The 16,639-nt window shown below is 50.4% G+C and overlaps 1 protein-coding gene across 11 annotated transcripts in view; it reads left to right on the top strand.

The window, feature by feature from the left end:
* The window catches only part of ATP2B2 (ATPase plasma membrane Ca2+ transporting 2), a 367,144-nt gene that overhangs the window by 281,857 nt on the left and 68,648 nt on the right, over positions 1-16,639 (top strand). For all 11 annotated transcript variants that reach the window (XM_059161728.1, XM_059161734.1, XM_059161732.1 and 8 more), the window contains 3 exons: positions 7,938-8,135; positions 14,167-14,424; positions 15,446-15,571. In XM_059161728.1, coding sequence (XP_059017711.1) covers positions 7,938-8,135; positions 14,167-14,424; positions 15,446-15,571 — 582 coding nt within the window. The remainder of the gene's footprint in view (positions 1-7,937; positions 8,136-14,166; positions 14,425-15,445; positions 15,572-16,639) is intronic.

The raw sequence follows: 16,639 nt of genomic DNA, 5'->3' as shown, positions 1-16,639 counted from the left end.
CAAGTTAGGAGCTGGTTAGGAGATAGTTAGGACTGGTTAGGAGCTAGGGGCTTGCAGCAACAGTAGCAGGTACTACTTATCAAGCCTTTACCCCAAGCCAGGCGCCTGTCCAACCAAGCACATTCTTTCAGTGCACTCTGTCCCCGCAGTGGCTGCATGAGGTGGTGCTAGCCTCATCCCCAAGTTGTGTGCCAGGAACTTGCTGCTGAGAACCATAGAGGTCACTGCCCAAGGTCACAGAACTGGAAGGTAGTCTTGGGCAAGGCTCAAAGTTAGGTCTTTCCTGCCATTTCACCATTTTGTTTTGAACATTGTGAATTCCCAAACATCCCAGCAGGGATTCCTTTGTAAGCAGCCTGCTCTCCCTGGCCTCTGACAGATGGGAAGCACATGATCTCCCCCTACTGTGTGAAACCCAGGCCACTCATCTGCACACAGACACACAGCCATACCCTTGAGTGGGCACGCACCTGCACGGACTGCCTCTCTCACCTACTAAGTCACACACCTGTCTTCTGAGTGCATCCCCTTGTCTGAGCCCTTTCTGGTTTTTAAATGCACATAAGGACCATGAAGCCACCTTTGGCCTTCCTAGGAGAGCACTCACCATTTGTTTCATCTGAAATTTCCTAAGCACCCCAGAGCCGACAGGATCAGGCTTGTGCAAGCCGATGACTTATGTTGGCTTAATCAGGTAAGGTCACTGTGGGGCACTTGTTCTGTGTCTACAGCCCACCCCCAACTAGATCAGGCTGGAGCAGGGCATGTGTGACCCCTAGGCTCTGTGGCAAGGGGCCTGACTCAGTTGCCTTCCCAGCAAAAGGACTCTGTGCCTCAATGTACATAAGTATGTTATGGGGCGATCGCAATAGAGGAAGAAGAACTTCACAGTTCACAGAGCATTGTCAGAGTCTTGTTTGATCCTCAAGCAAAATAACCTGAGGGTCCCCCAGAGAGGGAGAGTGATCTATTCATGGTCACACAGCAAGTAAAGACCCATCCAAACCAAGTCTCGGGACAGAGGTAGGAGTGTGGTGTGGCGGCCTTAGTGGGTCCAGACACAGTCTCACATAGTAGCAATGCTGACAGAAATACTCAGGAAGCACATTCCAGCCCCAGAGGAATAGTAGTGGTGGGAGCATGATAGTGGTAGCGTGGTTGTTAGTAGTAGTGTGGTAGTTAGTGGTAGAGTGGTGTTAGTTAGTAGTAAGTAGCATGGTAGTTAGTAGTAGTGTGGTGGTTAGTTAGTTGTAGCATGGTAGGTAGTGGTAACAGCTGCATCTATGGTTTATGGGGGCCAGTAAGGGCCATGTACCAGCATCTGGGGGAGCACTTTGTTTTGGTACCAGCACCCAACAGCAGATGGAAAGTTACTTTTTACTTGTGATCATGTGCGCAGATAGCAGGCAGGTTCACTCAGCCAGACAATGTCCCCCCTCCCACAAATATCAGCCAGATTCAATGGGCAGGTTTCGTTACAGCACCAAAACTCCTCTGGTACCCCTTTGCTGGGAACAGGGATGCTCAGCCTTGTGGAGGTCTCAGAACAGGAAAGAAGAACTGAGACATCATCTGGATGGCTCAGAACACTCCCTCTGAGCCCCTCCTGACGGCCAAAGGTCCCTACTTTTGACAGAGCCCAGCCTGTTGGCATGGAGTGCCTTGTTTCAATGCCCCACACCCAGGAAGAGCAGAGCCCTGCCCCCAATTACCTAGCCCCAAAGTCAGTCAGATTTTATACGCCCCATTTCATCATCTTGCTCCTTCATTCTGACCTCTGAGTGTCTGCAACTTTACTTGCTTCAATTCTCCTTTTTTATCCTAATGAATTATGCATGTCGTACCTCCAAAGTAGCTTATAAAAGTTTGTCTCATACAAAAAGATTTTAAGAGACTGAAGTAAGGAAATTCAAAGGGAAGAAAGGAGGAACAAGATTATGATTTACAGGCACAACACATGGCCCTCAGCCCTCCATGCAGCTCCAAGAGGTGAACTGCAAATTCACTGCTGGGATACCAGGCAGGCCAGGGCAAGAAGGCAACAAGAGGAGTGCCGTGATCCAAAGTCTTCATTTGATAACCCGCACATCACATGATGACCCGTGTGGCACCAAACAGATGTGTCCTCTCCGTGGAGACCATCTGCCCCCTCTCTGGAGGGACACACCAGGGATGCTCCAGCCACATCAGCCTTTTCCAAGCCCTTTGGGGTTTCTTCTGCTTCTTGTCAACCCCTCTTCCCCCACCCCAACCCATTTACCTGATTAACCCTCACTCCTTCTGAGCTCACCCAATTACACTTCCTCCAGGAAACCCTTCCTGGCATGGTGGTCTTACTCAGTGCAGTGTCTCCACCATGCAGTGCGATGTTTGGCTTATAGTAGGTGCTCAATAAGTATTTGTTGATTGACTAAATAAGCAAGTGGATGATTGGATGCACACTATCTAATAGGATCCTAACTACTTTCTCTATCTTGAGAAGGGTTGAGAAGGGGTGGGGGAACTTAAGCCTCTTTAGATAGAAGGAACCAGAGTCCCTGAGGCCCTGGCATCTAGGGACAGGACACCATGGCAGGTTGGCCAGCCTCTGAGTGTGCTCTCCCTTCTCCCCTCCCTAGACATCCTTGCACTTCAGCCCACTGGTGAGAAAGTGCTGCCCTCCAAGAAAGCCAGGACACCTCCCTGCACTTTCTCTTCCTGGTCCCTGGGTCTGCACTCGTCCAAAAATGCCAAGGCTCCCTCTACTCCTGAAAGAATTTCAGCTGGTACTCACTGTCCCCCTGAGCTTTCCTTAACAGCAAACATGTCCCCAGAGCCACCATGAGGTCAGTGTTTGGGTCAGAGAGCTCTTAGTCACAAGTTCCATCTCCCTGGGGTCCGTACACAGATCCTTGCCTGAGCCACACATTGAGATTTTTATGTGGTATCACCTGAGTTTTTAATGTCTATGACAAATTATCATTCTGTTAACAGGTGCAGGTGCACAACTGACCAAACAAGGACTCTCTGATGGCCTGAGGCTGCCATTTGTGGCACTCAGGGCTGGGTCCAAAAGAGCTAGGAAGGAAACTGCATTCCAGGCAAAGGAATGAGGACTAACAGGGGCAAGTCTCAGAGGCTGGGAGGGTGGGGCGAAAAACCAGTTGTGTCCAGGACAGCTGGATACAGAGGAAGTATGGGGTGAAGGTTCTTCCAATTGCCAATGATAACAAATAGCCATTACAACAAATAATTCCTGTACAACCAAATTTCCCATGCTCTGCACTTGGCTTTCTCCTATCGTGCCTAATAGAACACACAAATTTCGATTCTGGTAGAAGGATTTGCACAAGTGCTGGAGGTTTTTCACCATGAAGGCACAATGACTGTGCCTGTAAATTTACAGAGAGCTTTTGCACACGTTCCTCTGTGTATGGCTCACCACCATCTAGGGGTTATTTTGCTCTCATTTTATTGATGAGGAAATTGAGTCTCCTAGGGTTGAAATTACTGGCCAAGTTCATCCACAAACCTGACTCCTCACTCAGTACTCTGTCCTCTGCCTCTTGTGCAAAAAGACATTCACACTGGAAAACCCCAGCCCCACACAGCTTCTGATATCAATTCGCCAGCACTGTGTTTCTGAATTTTCACGGCCTTGATGGTTTTGTCTGGCAATATTTGACACGGAATGTTAACTTTTAATATGCTAAGTGGTGAGATGATCTTTAATCTAAATTGAATCTCCAACACCATTCATCTCTCACATCACCTTCTGTTGTTTCTGCTCCCCAAAATAGTCATGTTAATTTTCAGTCAGATGTTCCCCACCCCATAGCCTTGAGGGTTTTGCACCAGCAACCCCAGGGCTGAATCTAGCTCTCAGTTATGTTGTATTTGGTCCCGAACTGTTCCTAATGGGGAAATTTTACATGAAATTCCAAGTGTCCAGCTTCTCTTGGAAGACTGACAGATCTGCCACTCTGGGTGCACATTCTCCCACAGGAACTTAGCCCCAGTCGCCACTACTCCCTGTTGCCTCCTACCCATCTACTTCGTGCAAAACCTGCTTGGTCCTCCAGCTATGCAGATTTGCCACCCCTGCACTGTGCTCTGACCCAGGACCCAGAATCTCAGTGCCAGCTTGTGAATCCCTAGACAACAGAACCCCTGAACCATGAGCAAACTCCCAGAACTCGAGAACACCCACATTTTCAACTGGTCACCCTGTAGACTCCAGAACACTTGAATCACAGACCCTCAGAAGGCTCACCTCTCTCTGAATCAATCAAGATAGGCCCAGGAGATAGGCTGGCCCCAACATTGCCAAGCTGCTTCTACAGGAAGCCCTTGTTTACCAAACCTATGAAGAGCCCCCAGATATGAACAGACCACAGCAGGACCACTTCAGGACCTGTAGACCTTAGAACCCCTGGGATCCTCAGGGCCCACTCATCCTATTGAACTCCTGTACTATCAAGATGGGGAAACGGAAGCTCAGAGAAAGGAACTGACTAGTCAAAGCCCAGCAAACTGTCATCACAGGCCAGTGTTGACTGGTCATAACCCCTTTCTTCAGAGGCCCACCACTCTCCCCATTTCTCCCTTCTTCCCTTTATCAAAACCCACTGCCAGGAAAAAAAACCTAAACTCATTTATACTGTGGTGGCCAGAACTGATGATGGTTTCCCTTTCCAGGGACTCTAAAGGAATCAGAGCTTTTATTTAAAGGATTAGGCCTAAGTAGAATAATTTCAAATGTTGACTATAGGTAGAATTGAACAAAGGCGGGAAGACAAGGAAACTTCCTAAAGTTCCTAGAGTCATACTGTGTCATGCCTGCTTGCTCTCTATGTGGATAGCCTAGATGGCCACTCCAGCATGGAAGGGTAGAGGCAACACTGCCATGGGCTTAGGCAGGGCTGACTTGAGTTCTCAGGGCCTGGAAGCCGCTCCAACACAGCAGACTGGTCTCATGAGGGCCTCAGTTTTCCCATCTATAAAATGGGTATAACGTAGCTCTGGAAGCCCTCATCCTTATTGCACAGGCAGAACATTGGATCTCCAGAGCTTACCTGTACTGCTAGGCTGGTGTGGGATCTCCCCCAGAGCAAGCCCCTCTGTTTCCAGGCTTTCCCCACAGGGTCTCATTCAGCCTGGCTCTTGGAAGCTGGCCATGGAGGTCTCACTATCAGCATCAGAGGAGGCTCAGTGCCTAGAATCCAGACAGGGGACATGTCTGCCTCCCTGTACCCCTGACCATAGGTTGTTGGACTCCCAGGACCACTGAACTCGTATGTCCATGGGCTTCTGGGCTGTTTGCTTCATATCACTCTTCCCAGCATGCAGCACCCAGCACCAAGCTGGGCTCACAGGTGGAGGCCTGAGAAACACAGGTTGAATGAGTGAATGAATGGATAAGTTAAGGAATGACTGTTAGAACCCTAAAACCATCTGATATTGAACCCTCGGGGCACCTGGATGGCTCAGTTGGTTATGTGTCTGCCTTCAGCTCAGGTCATGATCCCAGGATCCTGGGTTGAGCCCCAGCTTCGGGCTCCCTGCTTAGCAGGGAGTCTGCTTCTCCCTCTGCCCCTCCCCTGCTCACACTCATTCCCTCTCTTTCTCTCTAATAAATAAATAAAAATAAAATAAAATAAACCACTAAACCCTCATAATGGTAGCAGCAGAATATTCCAGGACTCTGACCCCAGCAGGTTAGTGGTACTGTTCTGCGGATCCCTCCAGATTCCCCCTTCTCTGGAATAGACTGAGGCTAGAAGTCTGATGGGGGTATGCCTCCCCCCAACCCCTCCATGCCCACCCTCCAGGTATCCTCATTAAGCTGCAGGTGATCTGGGGTTAGGCTGGTCTCAGAGATAGGACAGACACTGCCCACCTGTGGGGGACTGCTTGTGCTGTATTCCTCGTGATGACACCCCCTGCCAGACTCAGAACACTTGGGCATGTCACCTGCATTTGGTGGGTAAGGAGGATTCTAATGTGCTTGGTGGCCTCAGGGCCAGGACCTGAGGGACAGGAAGCAGACCAGTCCTTGCACCCAGGACACCACGGCCCAGATGGGACACAGATCTAGTGACCAGGTCCGCCTTGCTGCTGAAGGCCACCTAGGGGTGAGGGCAGGGGGCTGCTGTCCGCTTGGGGTGGAGGGGAGCTCTTGTCAGCAGAGGCACCCAGAGAAGATGGACAGCAGGCCACTTTGTGGGGTTGTGAACAGTGAGTAAGGCAGGAAGTATGCCGGGGCACTTGTTGTGGAAAAAGTAAAGGTACACCAGTGACTTGGGGTGATACAGAGTGGCATCGAAGGAAGGAGAGAAGCAAGGAGAAGTGCTGACGTCCGAGGGCACCCAGGAGCCCGTGAGCCTGTCCTCTATCACACACCCGAATTCCATCATGACGGCTGGTATTTCAGGCTCCTCTTCAAAGGCACAAAGGCTGCAGGGTGATTTGCCAAGGTTTTGGTCATTCACCCCTTGGCGCCAGTGAGTGTGGGAGAGGACTTATGGACAGGCACATCGAGCGGGGCAGAGGGCAGGGGAAGGCCACACTGACAACATGAGCTACACCGACAGAGGGACTGGCCTGGTGTGGCCGGGGGTGGGTCAAGGGGTGGAAATACGCCTACACGCGAGGCTCGGGGTCGGACAAAGGGGCCAGAGCACCAGGCTGGGAGAGGTGGACTTCATTCTGGAGGCCATGAGGAGCCTCCCAGTGTCGCTGAGCAGGGACTAAGGATCAGACTGGTGAGTCAGAGAGAATTATCTGGAAGTGAAGAAATGGTGGGTTGGAAGCAGACCACTGTGTCCCGGCCCTGCGTGATGAGGATTGTGTTGCAGCAGCCTACTGGTCCACAGGATAGACCAGGACCACTGGCCTCCACTGAGTGTCTGCCACCCCCCCCCCCCAGATGCCACCTGAGCATGTCACGTGTGTCCTCTGTGCGGCCAGCTGCTCCAGGAGGGCGCTCTGCCTGTCTCCCTCACTGTTCTTGCCCAGTCTCTGGAACAGGGTTGGGCACAGAGTAGGTGCTCAACAAACACTGATCTTGTGGGTTATCTCATGAGATGCTCACAGCCACTCATGGGCTAGCAACAGTCCCCACAGCCATCGCAGAGGAGGACACCAAGGCTCAGAGAGCTGGAGGCACAGCCTGGGTTTTGAACCCAGGCAGAGGTTTCCAAGACTGTGCTCAGCGGGAAGGGCAGGGGGAAATGCAGAGCAGGAGCAAGGGTGCAGTGCAAGGTGGGCCTGGTGCTGTGTATGTGCTTCCTGTGGCCACCGTAACAAGTGACCACAAACTGGGTGGCTTTGAACAAGGGCACTTTATTCCCTCACAGCTCCAGAGACCAGAGAAGTCTGGAGGTGAGGTGTCAGCAGGGCCGTGCTGCCTCTAGAACTCTAGAGCCCCTTCCCTTCCTAGCTTCTTTGGGCTTCTTCGTGGCTCTGGCATTGCTTGGCTCCTGGCTGCCTCTTACCATCTCTACCTCTGTCTTCACAGAGCCTGTGCCCTCTGGGTCTAGGTCTTCTCCCTCTGTCTCTTGAAATGACATTTGTCCTTAGTTTCAGGGCTCACCTGTATAATCAGGGCGATCTCATCCCCAGATCCTTAACTTAATGACGTCAGCAAAGACCACTTTCCTAACAAAGTTCTCATTCACAGTTTCCAGGGATGAGGATGTGGACATATCATTTGGGGATGGGGGTTACTATTCACCCCACTGCGTGGTGTCTCTGGCATTTCCCAGATGCACACTGCGGGCCGGAAGTGAGTGTTGGGCGCCGGGCTCCCGACTGGTGCCTGCAAGTTTCCTGCTTTGTGTTCCTCCTTTCTCTGTGCTTCGCCACGGGGGAGGGCCGTCCCCACTTGGGACAATTCCCTGAAACCTGAGCATCTCTCCCAGGCCTCCCAAGCCAACCTTTCTGCATTCTGTCCCCAGGTTTGCCGGGCACCGCTCCAGATCTGGAAAAGAGAAAGCAGATTTTCGGGCAAAACTTTATACCTCCAAAGAAGCCAAAAACCTTCCTGCAGCTGGTGTGGGAGGCACTACAAGATGTGACGCTGATCATCCTGGAAATCGCGGCCATCATCTCCCTGGGGCTGTCCTTTTACCACCCACCTGGCGAGAGCAATGAAGGTAAGACCCTGTTCCCCACCCAGCAACAAGCAGCCTGGCCACATCCCAGGGCACCCAAGTGAGGGAACATAGGCCCAGGAGGCAGGGCCTCTCCCAGAGTCCCTGGCCCCCAGTTTTCCCTCATGTGAGACGTAAGGATTGCACTGACAGTGAGAATAACCACAGTGAGCATTTATTGAGCACTTACAGCCCATCGAGCTCTGGGCTGAGATGTCATCTTCCTAAGACACCATGAGGCAAAGGCCATGATTATGCCCATTTTAAAGTTGAGGAAAACAAGGTATAAGGCACTAACTCACTCAAGGTCACTGAGTAGGTGCTGGATCAGCTACCACCTTGCATGTGGCTGCCCCAGGCTTCCTCCTCCCAGTCTCCTCTTGGATTGCATCTTTTGCACAGTGCATGAGAAGGACTCAACATCCGTGCCGCTCCTCCTGTTTCACGGTCCTGTCCCAGGGTTGGTTCAGAGTATCGTGCACACACTCATGGGGCTGATGCTGAATATGTTTCCCAAGTGAGGAGGCCCGATCTTAAGAGGGCCTCCCAAAATGTGTCCCTGCATTCTGAATGGGGACACTGCTCTGTGGACCGAGGAAGCACTGTCCCATTCACACAGAGAGGGTCCTGCAGGAGACCCACTCTTCTCAAAGTCAGAACTCAGACTCCTAATGGGAAATTTCAACTTTCCCTCATCCTTTCATTCCAGAAACCGAGCACCTGCTCTGGGCAAGGACTTTATCAACTTGATGACTCTTTCCTTTACGATGGCAAAGTCGTTCAAACCTGTCACACAACAGAGGAAGAGAGACAGACAGACACACACACACACATACTATGGGATAAAGGGGCTCCCATAAGATATATTGTTTTGTTCAATTTTTATAATCTGATTTTTCATTAGTAGGATATTATAAACACTTGTTATTAATTATGATTTGGCATTTTCCTAATTAATGCACTGCCTAAAGAGATAATCCTACTATGTTCATTACTTCAATCAAGCAAATAAAAAGTGAATAGCTTATAAGAAATAACCACCATGGGCCTCATTTCCCCAGACAAGGAGGTGGTCTCCGAAATTCCTTGAACATGTGTCCTCTCACCCTCTCCCAAGCCTGAGTTGCTCAAGAAATGAGATTAACAAGTCTATTAGGCCAACTACCTTAATTTTATAAGTAGTATTACTAAGTTGCTTTTTATCCTGCATGACCTCTTTCCAGAGAACATTTCAAGACACAAGAAAGATTTCACAAGACAAAGTCAAATAGGAAATGAGACAGGAAAGGAATGGAAGCGAATAAACCAACTATATTTGCTACTGTGTTTGAGATTTAAATTTGACTTTGAGCTTCCTGGCAGCCAGGGCAGGAAGGGAATTAGGATCACTCGCATAGCACCAGCTTCCACAAGGAGGGAAAACAGTGCTTTAGAAAGACAGCATGTCCCCTGATGGTGAATTCTTTTTTTTTTTTTTTTTAAGATTTTACTTATTTATTTGACAGAGAGAGATCACAAGTAGGCAGAGAGGCAGGCAGAGAGAGAAAGGAGAAAGCAGGCTCCCTGCCAAGCAGAGAGCCCGATGCGGTACCTGATCCAAGGGACCCTGAGATCATGAGCCGAGCCGAAGGCAGAAGCTTAACCCACTGAGCCACCCAGGTGCCCCTGATGGTGAATTCTGGGATGAACTTTCAATTAGGACATTATAAGAGCTGCATATTAGGAAGCAATCTTTGCTGCTTTTCATAGAACATGTAGAAGAAGATTGTACATGGTTATTTGAATAAGCCTGGAACTAAGCTAAGGGTGCAACACACAGCATAACACTAATGATAATTCTTCTTACTATTAAACTTCTTACTATTATAGCCACCACTAGTGGGAGCGTTTATAGTAGAGATTCATTTGATCTTCCCAACAACCCTGTGGGTAGCTGCTATTATCCAGGAGCCAAAGTCCTGAGACAGTAAATGACTTGCTAGGTCACACTCTAGGAAGCAGCAGAACCATGACTCAGACCCAGACATTCTAGCTTCTGAGCCCACACTCCCATCCTCAGCTGCGTTTCCTCAGGAAGGGATGGGACTGACTCAGTGCCACCCAAGTAAGTGTTTTCCTGAGACCCAGTTGAGATTGGAAGTCAGAGGGCAGATGGTGGAGGGGGTGTGGTGGGAGCAGGAATCAAGGTCCTAGTGTGCTCCAGAAGGAGCCACCCCACAGATAGGCCTCCTAACAGATGGCTACAACCTCTTCCATTCTAGAGAGGTGGGAACCCAGGACCCGAACGGGGAAGGACTTGCCCAAGGTCACACAGCTTGTTAGGCAGTGGGACTAGATAAACCCATGTCTTCTGGTGCTTTCCACGGCCCCTCCCTGCCTCCAGCTGAGACACTAGCTCAGGCCAGGATCTAGGTAGATGAGGGTAGCTGCATATATTCCAGCCCCACAGAGTAAACTTCCTGTACTCTCCAGTGCCCAGACCCGCACATGAGCTCTGAGTTCTGGACCTTCCATGTTGCCAGGACCGCCGCCCTGCCAAGTCAGACTCAAACTTCATCAGTTATATCCAAATGAGGCTAGTGATGGACTTGGAAGATGTAGAAACTTGAAGCAGCCACAGCCCTTCCCTGTTTGCTTTCTTGGCTCAGAGACCTCCAGATATTTGTCAGAGGTACACCCATGTACATGCTAATCCCACACCTGGGATTAGCACACTCAATGCTCCTAACTCCCTACCTGTGACAGCTGCCCTAGTGTCAGAGTTCTAGCCAAGTGACAGGCACATAGTAGGTGCTTAGAAAATATTTGTGTCTCTCCAGTTTCAAGGACTCTTCTTTGATGCCAGGGCCCAGTCACCATCTAGGAAGCAGCTTCCCCATTTTATTGATGGACAAGTAGAGATAGACCCAGAGAGGTCAAACAGTTTCCCTGAGCTCAGATGGACAAAAACCAAACCCTATAAATCCCCAGGTCCAGAGAGAGCAGCCACAGGCTCCCAGACCCTGTGGCTACAATCTTTAGATCCAGTCTGAAGAATCCCCCCCCAGAAGAGACCTCAGCAGGCCTGCTCAGAGTCCCCTTCCTTCCCTTTCCTTATCTCTTCCCCCCAGCTGCACCAGGGGCAGTGGGCTTGTTCCCAGGGTCCAGCAGCTCCTGGAAGCTGAAGGCCTAAGCCAGCAATCCACAGCCCCACTTTCTGGCCATTCCAAGGCACTGTATGACCATCAGACAGTTCTCAGAAGGAAGCAAAAATTGATGGGCTTTTGCTGACAGAGTGCCCTCAGGACCCAAAGGCTCCTTGGTATTGAATAGGCAAAGGCAATAGGCAGGGTTGGGAGTCAAGGAAACAGAGTGAATCCTACTCAAACACCATACCCTTGGCTTCCAGAAGCCATTCCAAGGAGAGTAGCTCATGAAAGTGGAGAGAAGACCCACATTTATCGTGTATTCAATATAGGCCAGCTCCTTACTGGGCTCTGGGCTCACAAAGTCATCCCACGTTACAGCTGTCCAAACTGAGACTCAGAGAGGCCAAGTCACTTATCCAAGGTCACACAGTAGAGCCTTGATTTGAAGTTAGGTCTTAATAGCTCCAGAATCCAAATTTCCATGGCCTTGAGTTATCTGTGAGTATCCTAAATGCTCCAGTAACTGCTGAGATATGTAATGGGGAGGGCCATCAATGAAGCACACAAGAGTCTTCCCACTTATAAAGCAAGTAGCAGAGGCAGAGGGTAACAAAAGTCCTGTAAAGCAAAGCACCGAGGCTCTACATCTCAAGTCACTACTCAAAGCCCAAAAGAGCACATTTCCATGGACTGGGTTTCTGTTTAGCAAGGTTCATCCGAGTTCCCCAGTCTCTGGGGCTTCCACTGGTGTCAGTTACGATGGAGAAAGGGCACCCTGGTTCCCCTCTCCCGGTCATCACTTGGTGCTGGGCTGGATGTCCAAGGTTCTCTTCCAGCCTGGCTGTGGAGCTCAAATGCATTTACACATCCCATTCACCAGGCAACAAGGAACAGCAGCTTTCACTTCGTGTGCTCAGTGAGGTGAGGGCTTTATGGAAACACTCTCTCCCTCTGTCTTCTCAGCCACCTACGATGGAATGCCTGTCCTCACCCCCATTTCCAGATGAAAAAAACTGAGGCACGGTGGCAAAAATAGCTAGGTCAGAGGCATGCAGCAGTGCAGTAGCGGAGCTGGAATTCAAAGCCAAGGCTGGCCCGACGTCAGTTAGCATAAGCACAACTATAATGATCATTAGCACTAAAGGCTGGTTCAGCTAAACAATTTAAAATTATTGAAGAAGGCTGAAATTCCAAAAGAAAGAGTGACATCGAAGACCTTGTGCAATGAGATGGTTATTTACTAACCTGCAAGGAGTGATTGGTTCAGTAAAAGCCATAGAATTTTCCAATGACCTATTGCTGAGCCTCATGATTCTGGACCATCCCAAGCTTAGACCCACCAGCTAGCCTTGACCTCCACCTCTCTGAGTGCTGGAAAACATTCTCTGATACCACTTGGCCTTTTTGCCTTTGACCCCTGGCTTCCCAGAAGCTCCTGCCAGGATCTCTTGAAACTGTTCTCTCTTCCTTGGGACTGAATCGGGCTTCCAGTCAGCCATGGGTCTTTGGCAACGTGAGGCCAGCACATGGCAGAGGAGGCCACTGGGCTCAGGGACAGTGGGAAGGCTAAGTCCAGTGTCCTATTTCAGGCCTGGATTCAAACCCCAGATCTGCTATCTGACCCCAGGTAAGTAGCCACCCCTCTCTGAACCACTTCTCTTGGCCGGCTTGAGAATTAAAATGAACACTGCGTACAAGTGATTTGTGAATGGCCCAGTCCTCTGCCCAGCCACCTTGAAAGGGAACCTCTCGAGTTTTCCAGGGATGGATAGTCAGAGGATGCTGCTCGGGGTCACTTTCCATGGAGGAGGCTGTTCATCTCCTGGTGGGAAAAAGGGCCTGGGCTAGTCCTGGCTGCAGCACCCACCTTGGCTGTCCCCTCCCTTCTCTGAGCCTCAGTTTCCTCACCTGTAAGTGGAGGTAATAATTTTCCCTCCCTGGATCCTTGTGGAGATGTGGGAGGCAGGGTGTGTGGAGAAGTTTTGGAGAGGCCCTAGGACTCAGCACCCCATGGGCAGGATGTGAGGCCTTTGTATCAGATGTGTCTGCTCTTTTCTGTTCACAAGGTGAGACTGTCAAGTCTCAAGCAGTCTGGGGAACTGGAATGAGGGGTTCAGTGGTGTGAGAGTGTGGGATACAGTGTCACTGTAGGACAGATAAGCAGCCCACAGCCTGGACTGTGGGTGTCCTTTCTGTGTAGTGGGAGGGCATAAATGTCATACCCTGAGTTCTGGCTTGGGCTTTCACTATCCTCTCCTAGAACCTGGAAGGAGGTCTCAGTGACTCCCATTTTGCAAAGAACACTGCAGTTCAGGGAGGACAGTGAGTTACCTAGGATCGTACAGGGGCAGTAGCAGAATTCTTACCAGCCCATTGGACATGGCTAGAGCTGTGGTTCCTGCCCCCCACCCCCTCCCCACTCCCAGGCCTGCTATCTGGAGACCAGTCTCACAGTTGCTGGAAGCACGGAAGGAAAGTGCATCATCAAAACTGCCCTCTAGGCCCTAAAGCACGTGCAGAACTGATCATCTTCATTCTGTTACATCCTCATTCCTCTTTTCTCATGAATCAGGCCTCTCCCCTGTGCTGGGTCTATGCTAGAGCCACCAGGGACCTCACCTTGACATTCAACCCTCACAATAGGTCCCAGACAAAGAATATTCATCCCTTTTTACAGAGGTGAAAACTGAGGTTCCAAAGGAGAAGTCATTTGCCCAAGATCTCACACCTAGAATGAAAGCAGGAACCTGAAGGGGTTGCCACCCAGACACACTGAATAAATTTAATAATGCTCATCTAATTACCACCTTTTTTTTACCTCAGCCAAGCTGGGATTTAATTCCAGACCTGTAGGCTCCTCCTGCTTGGCTGACCCCATCCTGCCAGCTTCCCTCTGCTTTCTGCAGGATGTGCGACGGCCCAGGGCGGGGCAGAGGATGAAGGGGAGGCAGAGGCCGGCTGGATCGAGGGGGCAGCCATCCTCCTCTCAGTCATCTGTGTGGTCCTGGTCACGGCCTTCAATGACTGGAGCAAAGAGAAGCAGTTCCGGGGCCTGCAGAGCCGCATCGAGCAAGAGCAGAAGTTCACCGTGGTTCGGGCTGGCCAGGTGGTCCAGATCCCTGTGGCCGAAATTGTTGTTGGGGACATCGCCCAGGTCAAATATGGTAAGTGTCCTAGCCACAGGGCCAGGTGTTAGAGCTTGAATCTGGGCAGAGGTGGGACAGGAAAGGCAGGCCCAGAGAGGCTGGCCCAGGGAAGGGGGTCAGTCCCTGAAGGCTAATCCTGAGCCAGGATGTCTTCTGAGATCCTTTGGGAAATAGAAGGCTACATCCTAGAGGAGGTAGGATTCCAGAATCTATGTAAAGTCAGAAATGGCAAATACAGGGCACGTGTGCTACTTTTCTCCCAATCTACACCTGTAGCAGACATTATTAATCAATCACAGCTCAGAGTTTAGACACAAAAGTCTTCCCAACCCAATACTCCAGGGACCACTAACACTCAGAATGGGTTTATGAGACAATATCCATTTCTTATATCTGATTGAGTTATTCTTGGTTGTCTTGGAGGTTTGAGAAGGTGTTGTAGGGAATGGATGTAAATGAGCAAACATTCTAGGCCTATAATACTGCCATAGAGAAAGTGATCAGGCTGGCTGGCACCAAAGGAGGTTTAGGCAAGATGTGTCCTAGGTAAGTCGAGGCAGAAGATGGGGGAGAGATTGCCATGCCCTCTTCACTCTGCCTGAGGGAACTTGGTTTCCTCTGATAATGTGCCTGTCTTAGGGTCCCTCAGCATAGTCAGGACAGACCTGTCCCACCCAAAACAATTTCCCAAACTATAGTTGAGACAGAGAAGTATGAATCATTGAGGAAACTCGACCCCAAATCCACACCAGGCCAAGAGAAGCACTTTATAAACCAAAGTACATGCCCACTCAAGCTAGGGCGTGTACTTGTTCTTGGCCCAGCCTCTGCCTCTAGGCCTTGTGCCATCCACCTTGGCTCCATGTTTCAGTTGCCTATTGCCTGTGATGGGCACCATCTTAGTTCCACACCCTGGGACCTCAAGGCAACAGGTCCCGAATGGTGAACTTGACCTTGCAATCACACCTTTAAGGGAATGTTCCAAGACCCTCCAGCCACCTGAGATCCTGCTGAGTCTGTTGCCCTTCCCCCTCACCAGGTGACCTCCTCCCTGCTGACGGCCTCTTCATCCAGGGAAATGACCTCAAGATTGATGAAAGCTCCCTGACCGGGGAGTCTGACCAGGTGCGCAAGTCCGTGGACAAGGACCCCATGCTGCTGTCAGGTGAGATGTGGCCCAACGGCAGGCTCACTCCCATTGCCAGTTCCCGCCTCAATGCTGCAGGGCCATCTGTGTCCCTGTCATGAGGCTGGAAGTTCTCAGAGATTTGTTCCTTGGCTCCAGACCTTTTCCCCCAACAAATGTACTTTGAGCCTACTCTGCACTTGGCACTGCTCCAGGCCCTGGGGATAGTACAGTAAATAACATCAACAGAGAATCCCTGCCCTCACAGAACTTACTTTCTAGTGACATGGCCTTCTGGAAAGTCAGACACCAAAGCCTGTTCTTGTCAAGGATAAGTAAGATTCCCTCAGGTAACAGTTATTTGGGGCACCTACCATGGGCCAGGCACTGGGCTTGGTGCTAGGGAGTGAGGCTGATGAAACCACTACCTAGAGAAGCTTGTGGTGTAGTGAGAGGAGATGGGCATTGCAAAGCCCCCAGATGGTGGTAGGTATATGATGGAAATAAAGCAGAACAATGGGAGGCAGGTGGCCGAGGCGTCAGGGAAGGCCACGTTTGAGTTGTGTTGTGAATAAGGAGAGAGAGCTGGCTTTGTAACTTTGGGGGTGAAATGTATACCAGACGGAGGGAACAGCAAGTACAAAGACACTAAAGCAGGAAGATGGTGAGCAAAATGGAGATGGTGGAGGGCCCAGATGTCGTGGGCCATGGTCAGAAGCTTGGAAATTTTCTAAGTGTGATGAGAATCATCTAAAATAGTTTTCAGGGGCGCCTGGGTGGCTCAGTGGGTTAAAGCCTCTGCCTTCGGCTCAGGTCATGATCCCAGGGTCCTGGGATCGAGCCCCACATCGGGCTCTCTGCTCAGCGGGGAGCCTGCTTCCTCCTCTCTCTCTGCCTGCCTCTCTGCCTACTTGTGATCTCTGTCTGTCAAATAAATAAATAAAATATTAAAAATAAATAAATAAATAAATAAATAAAATAAAATAGTTTTCAGCAGTGAACTGGTCACACGTACATGTTTTAAATCTGCTTCTGGCTGCTGTAGGGGGAAAGAGAGGAGGCAGAGAGACCTTGCAGAGGTGAGTCCCCAGCTGGATGAGACAACCC

This window comes from Mustela lutreola, chromosome 2, assembly GCF_030435805.1.
Source record: "Mustela lutreola isolate mMusLut2 chromosome 2, mMusLut2.pri, whole genome shotgun sequence".
NCBI classification, from domain to species: domain Eukaryota; kingdom Metazoa; phylum Chordata; class Mammalia; order Carnivora; family Mustelidae; genus Mustela; species Mustela lutreola.
The sequence above is the reverse complement of the archived record's forward strand: the minus strand, read 5'-3'. Positions and strand labels throughout refer to the sequence as shown.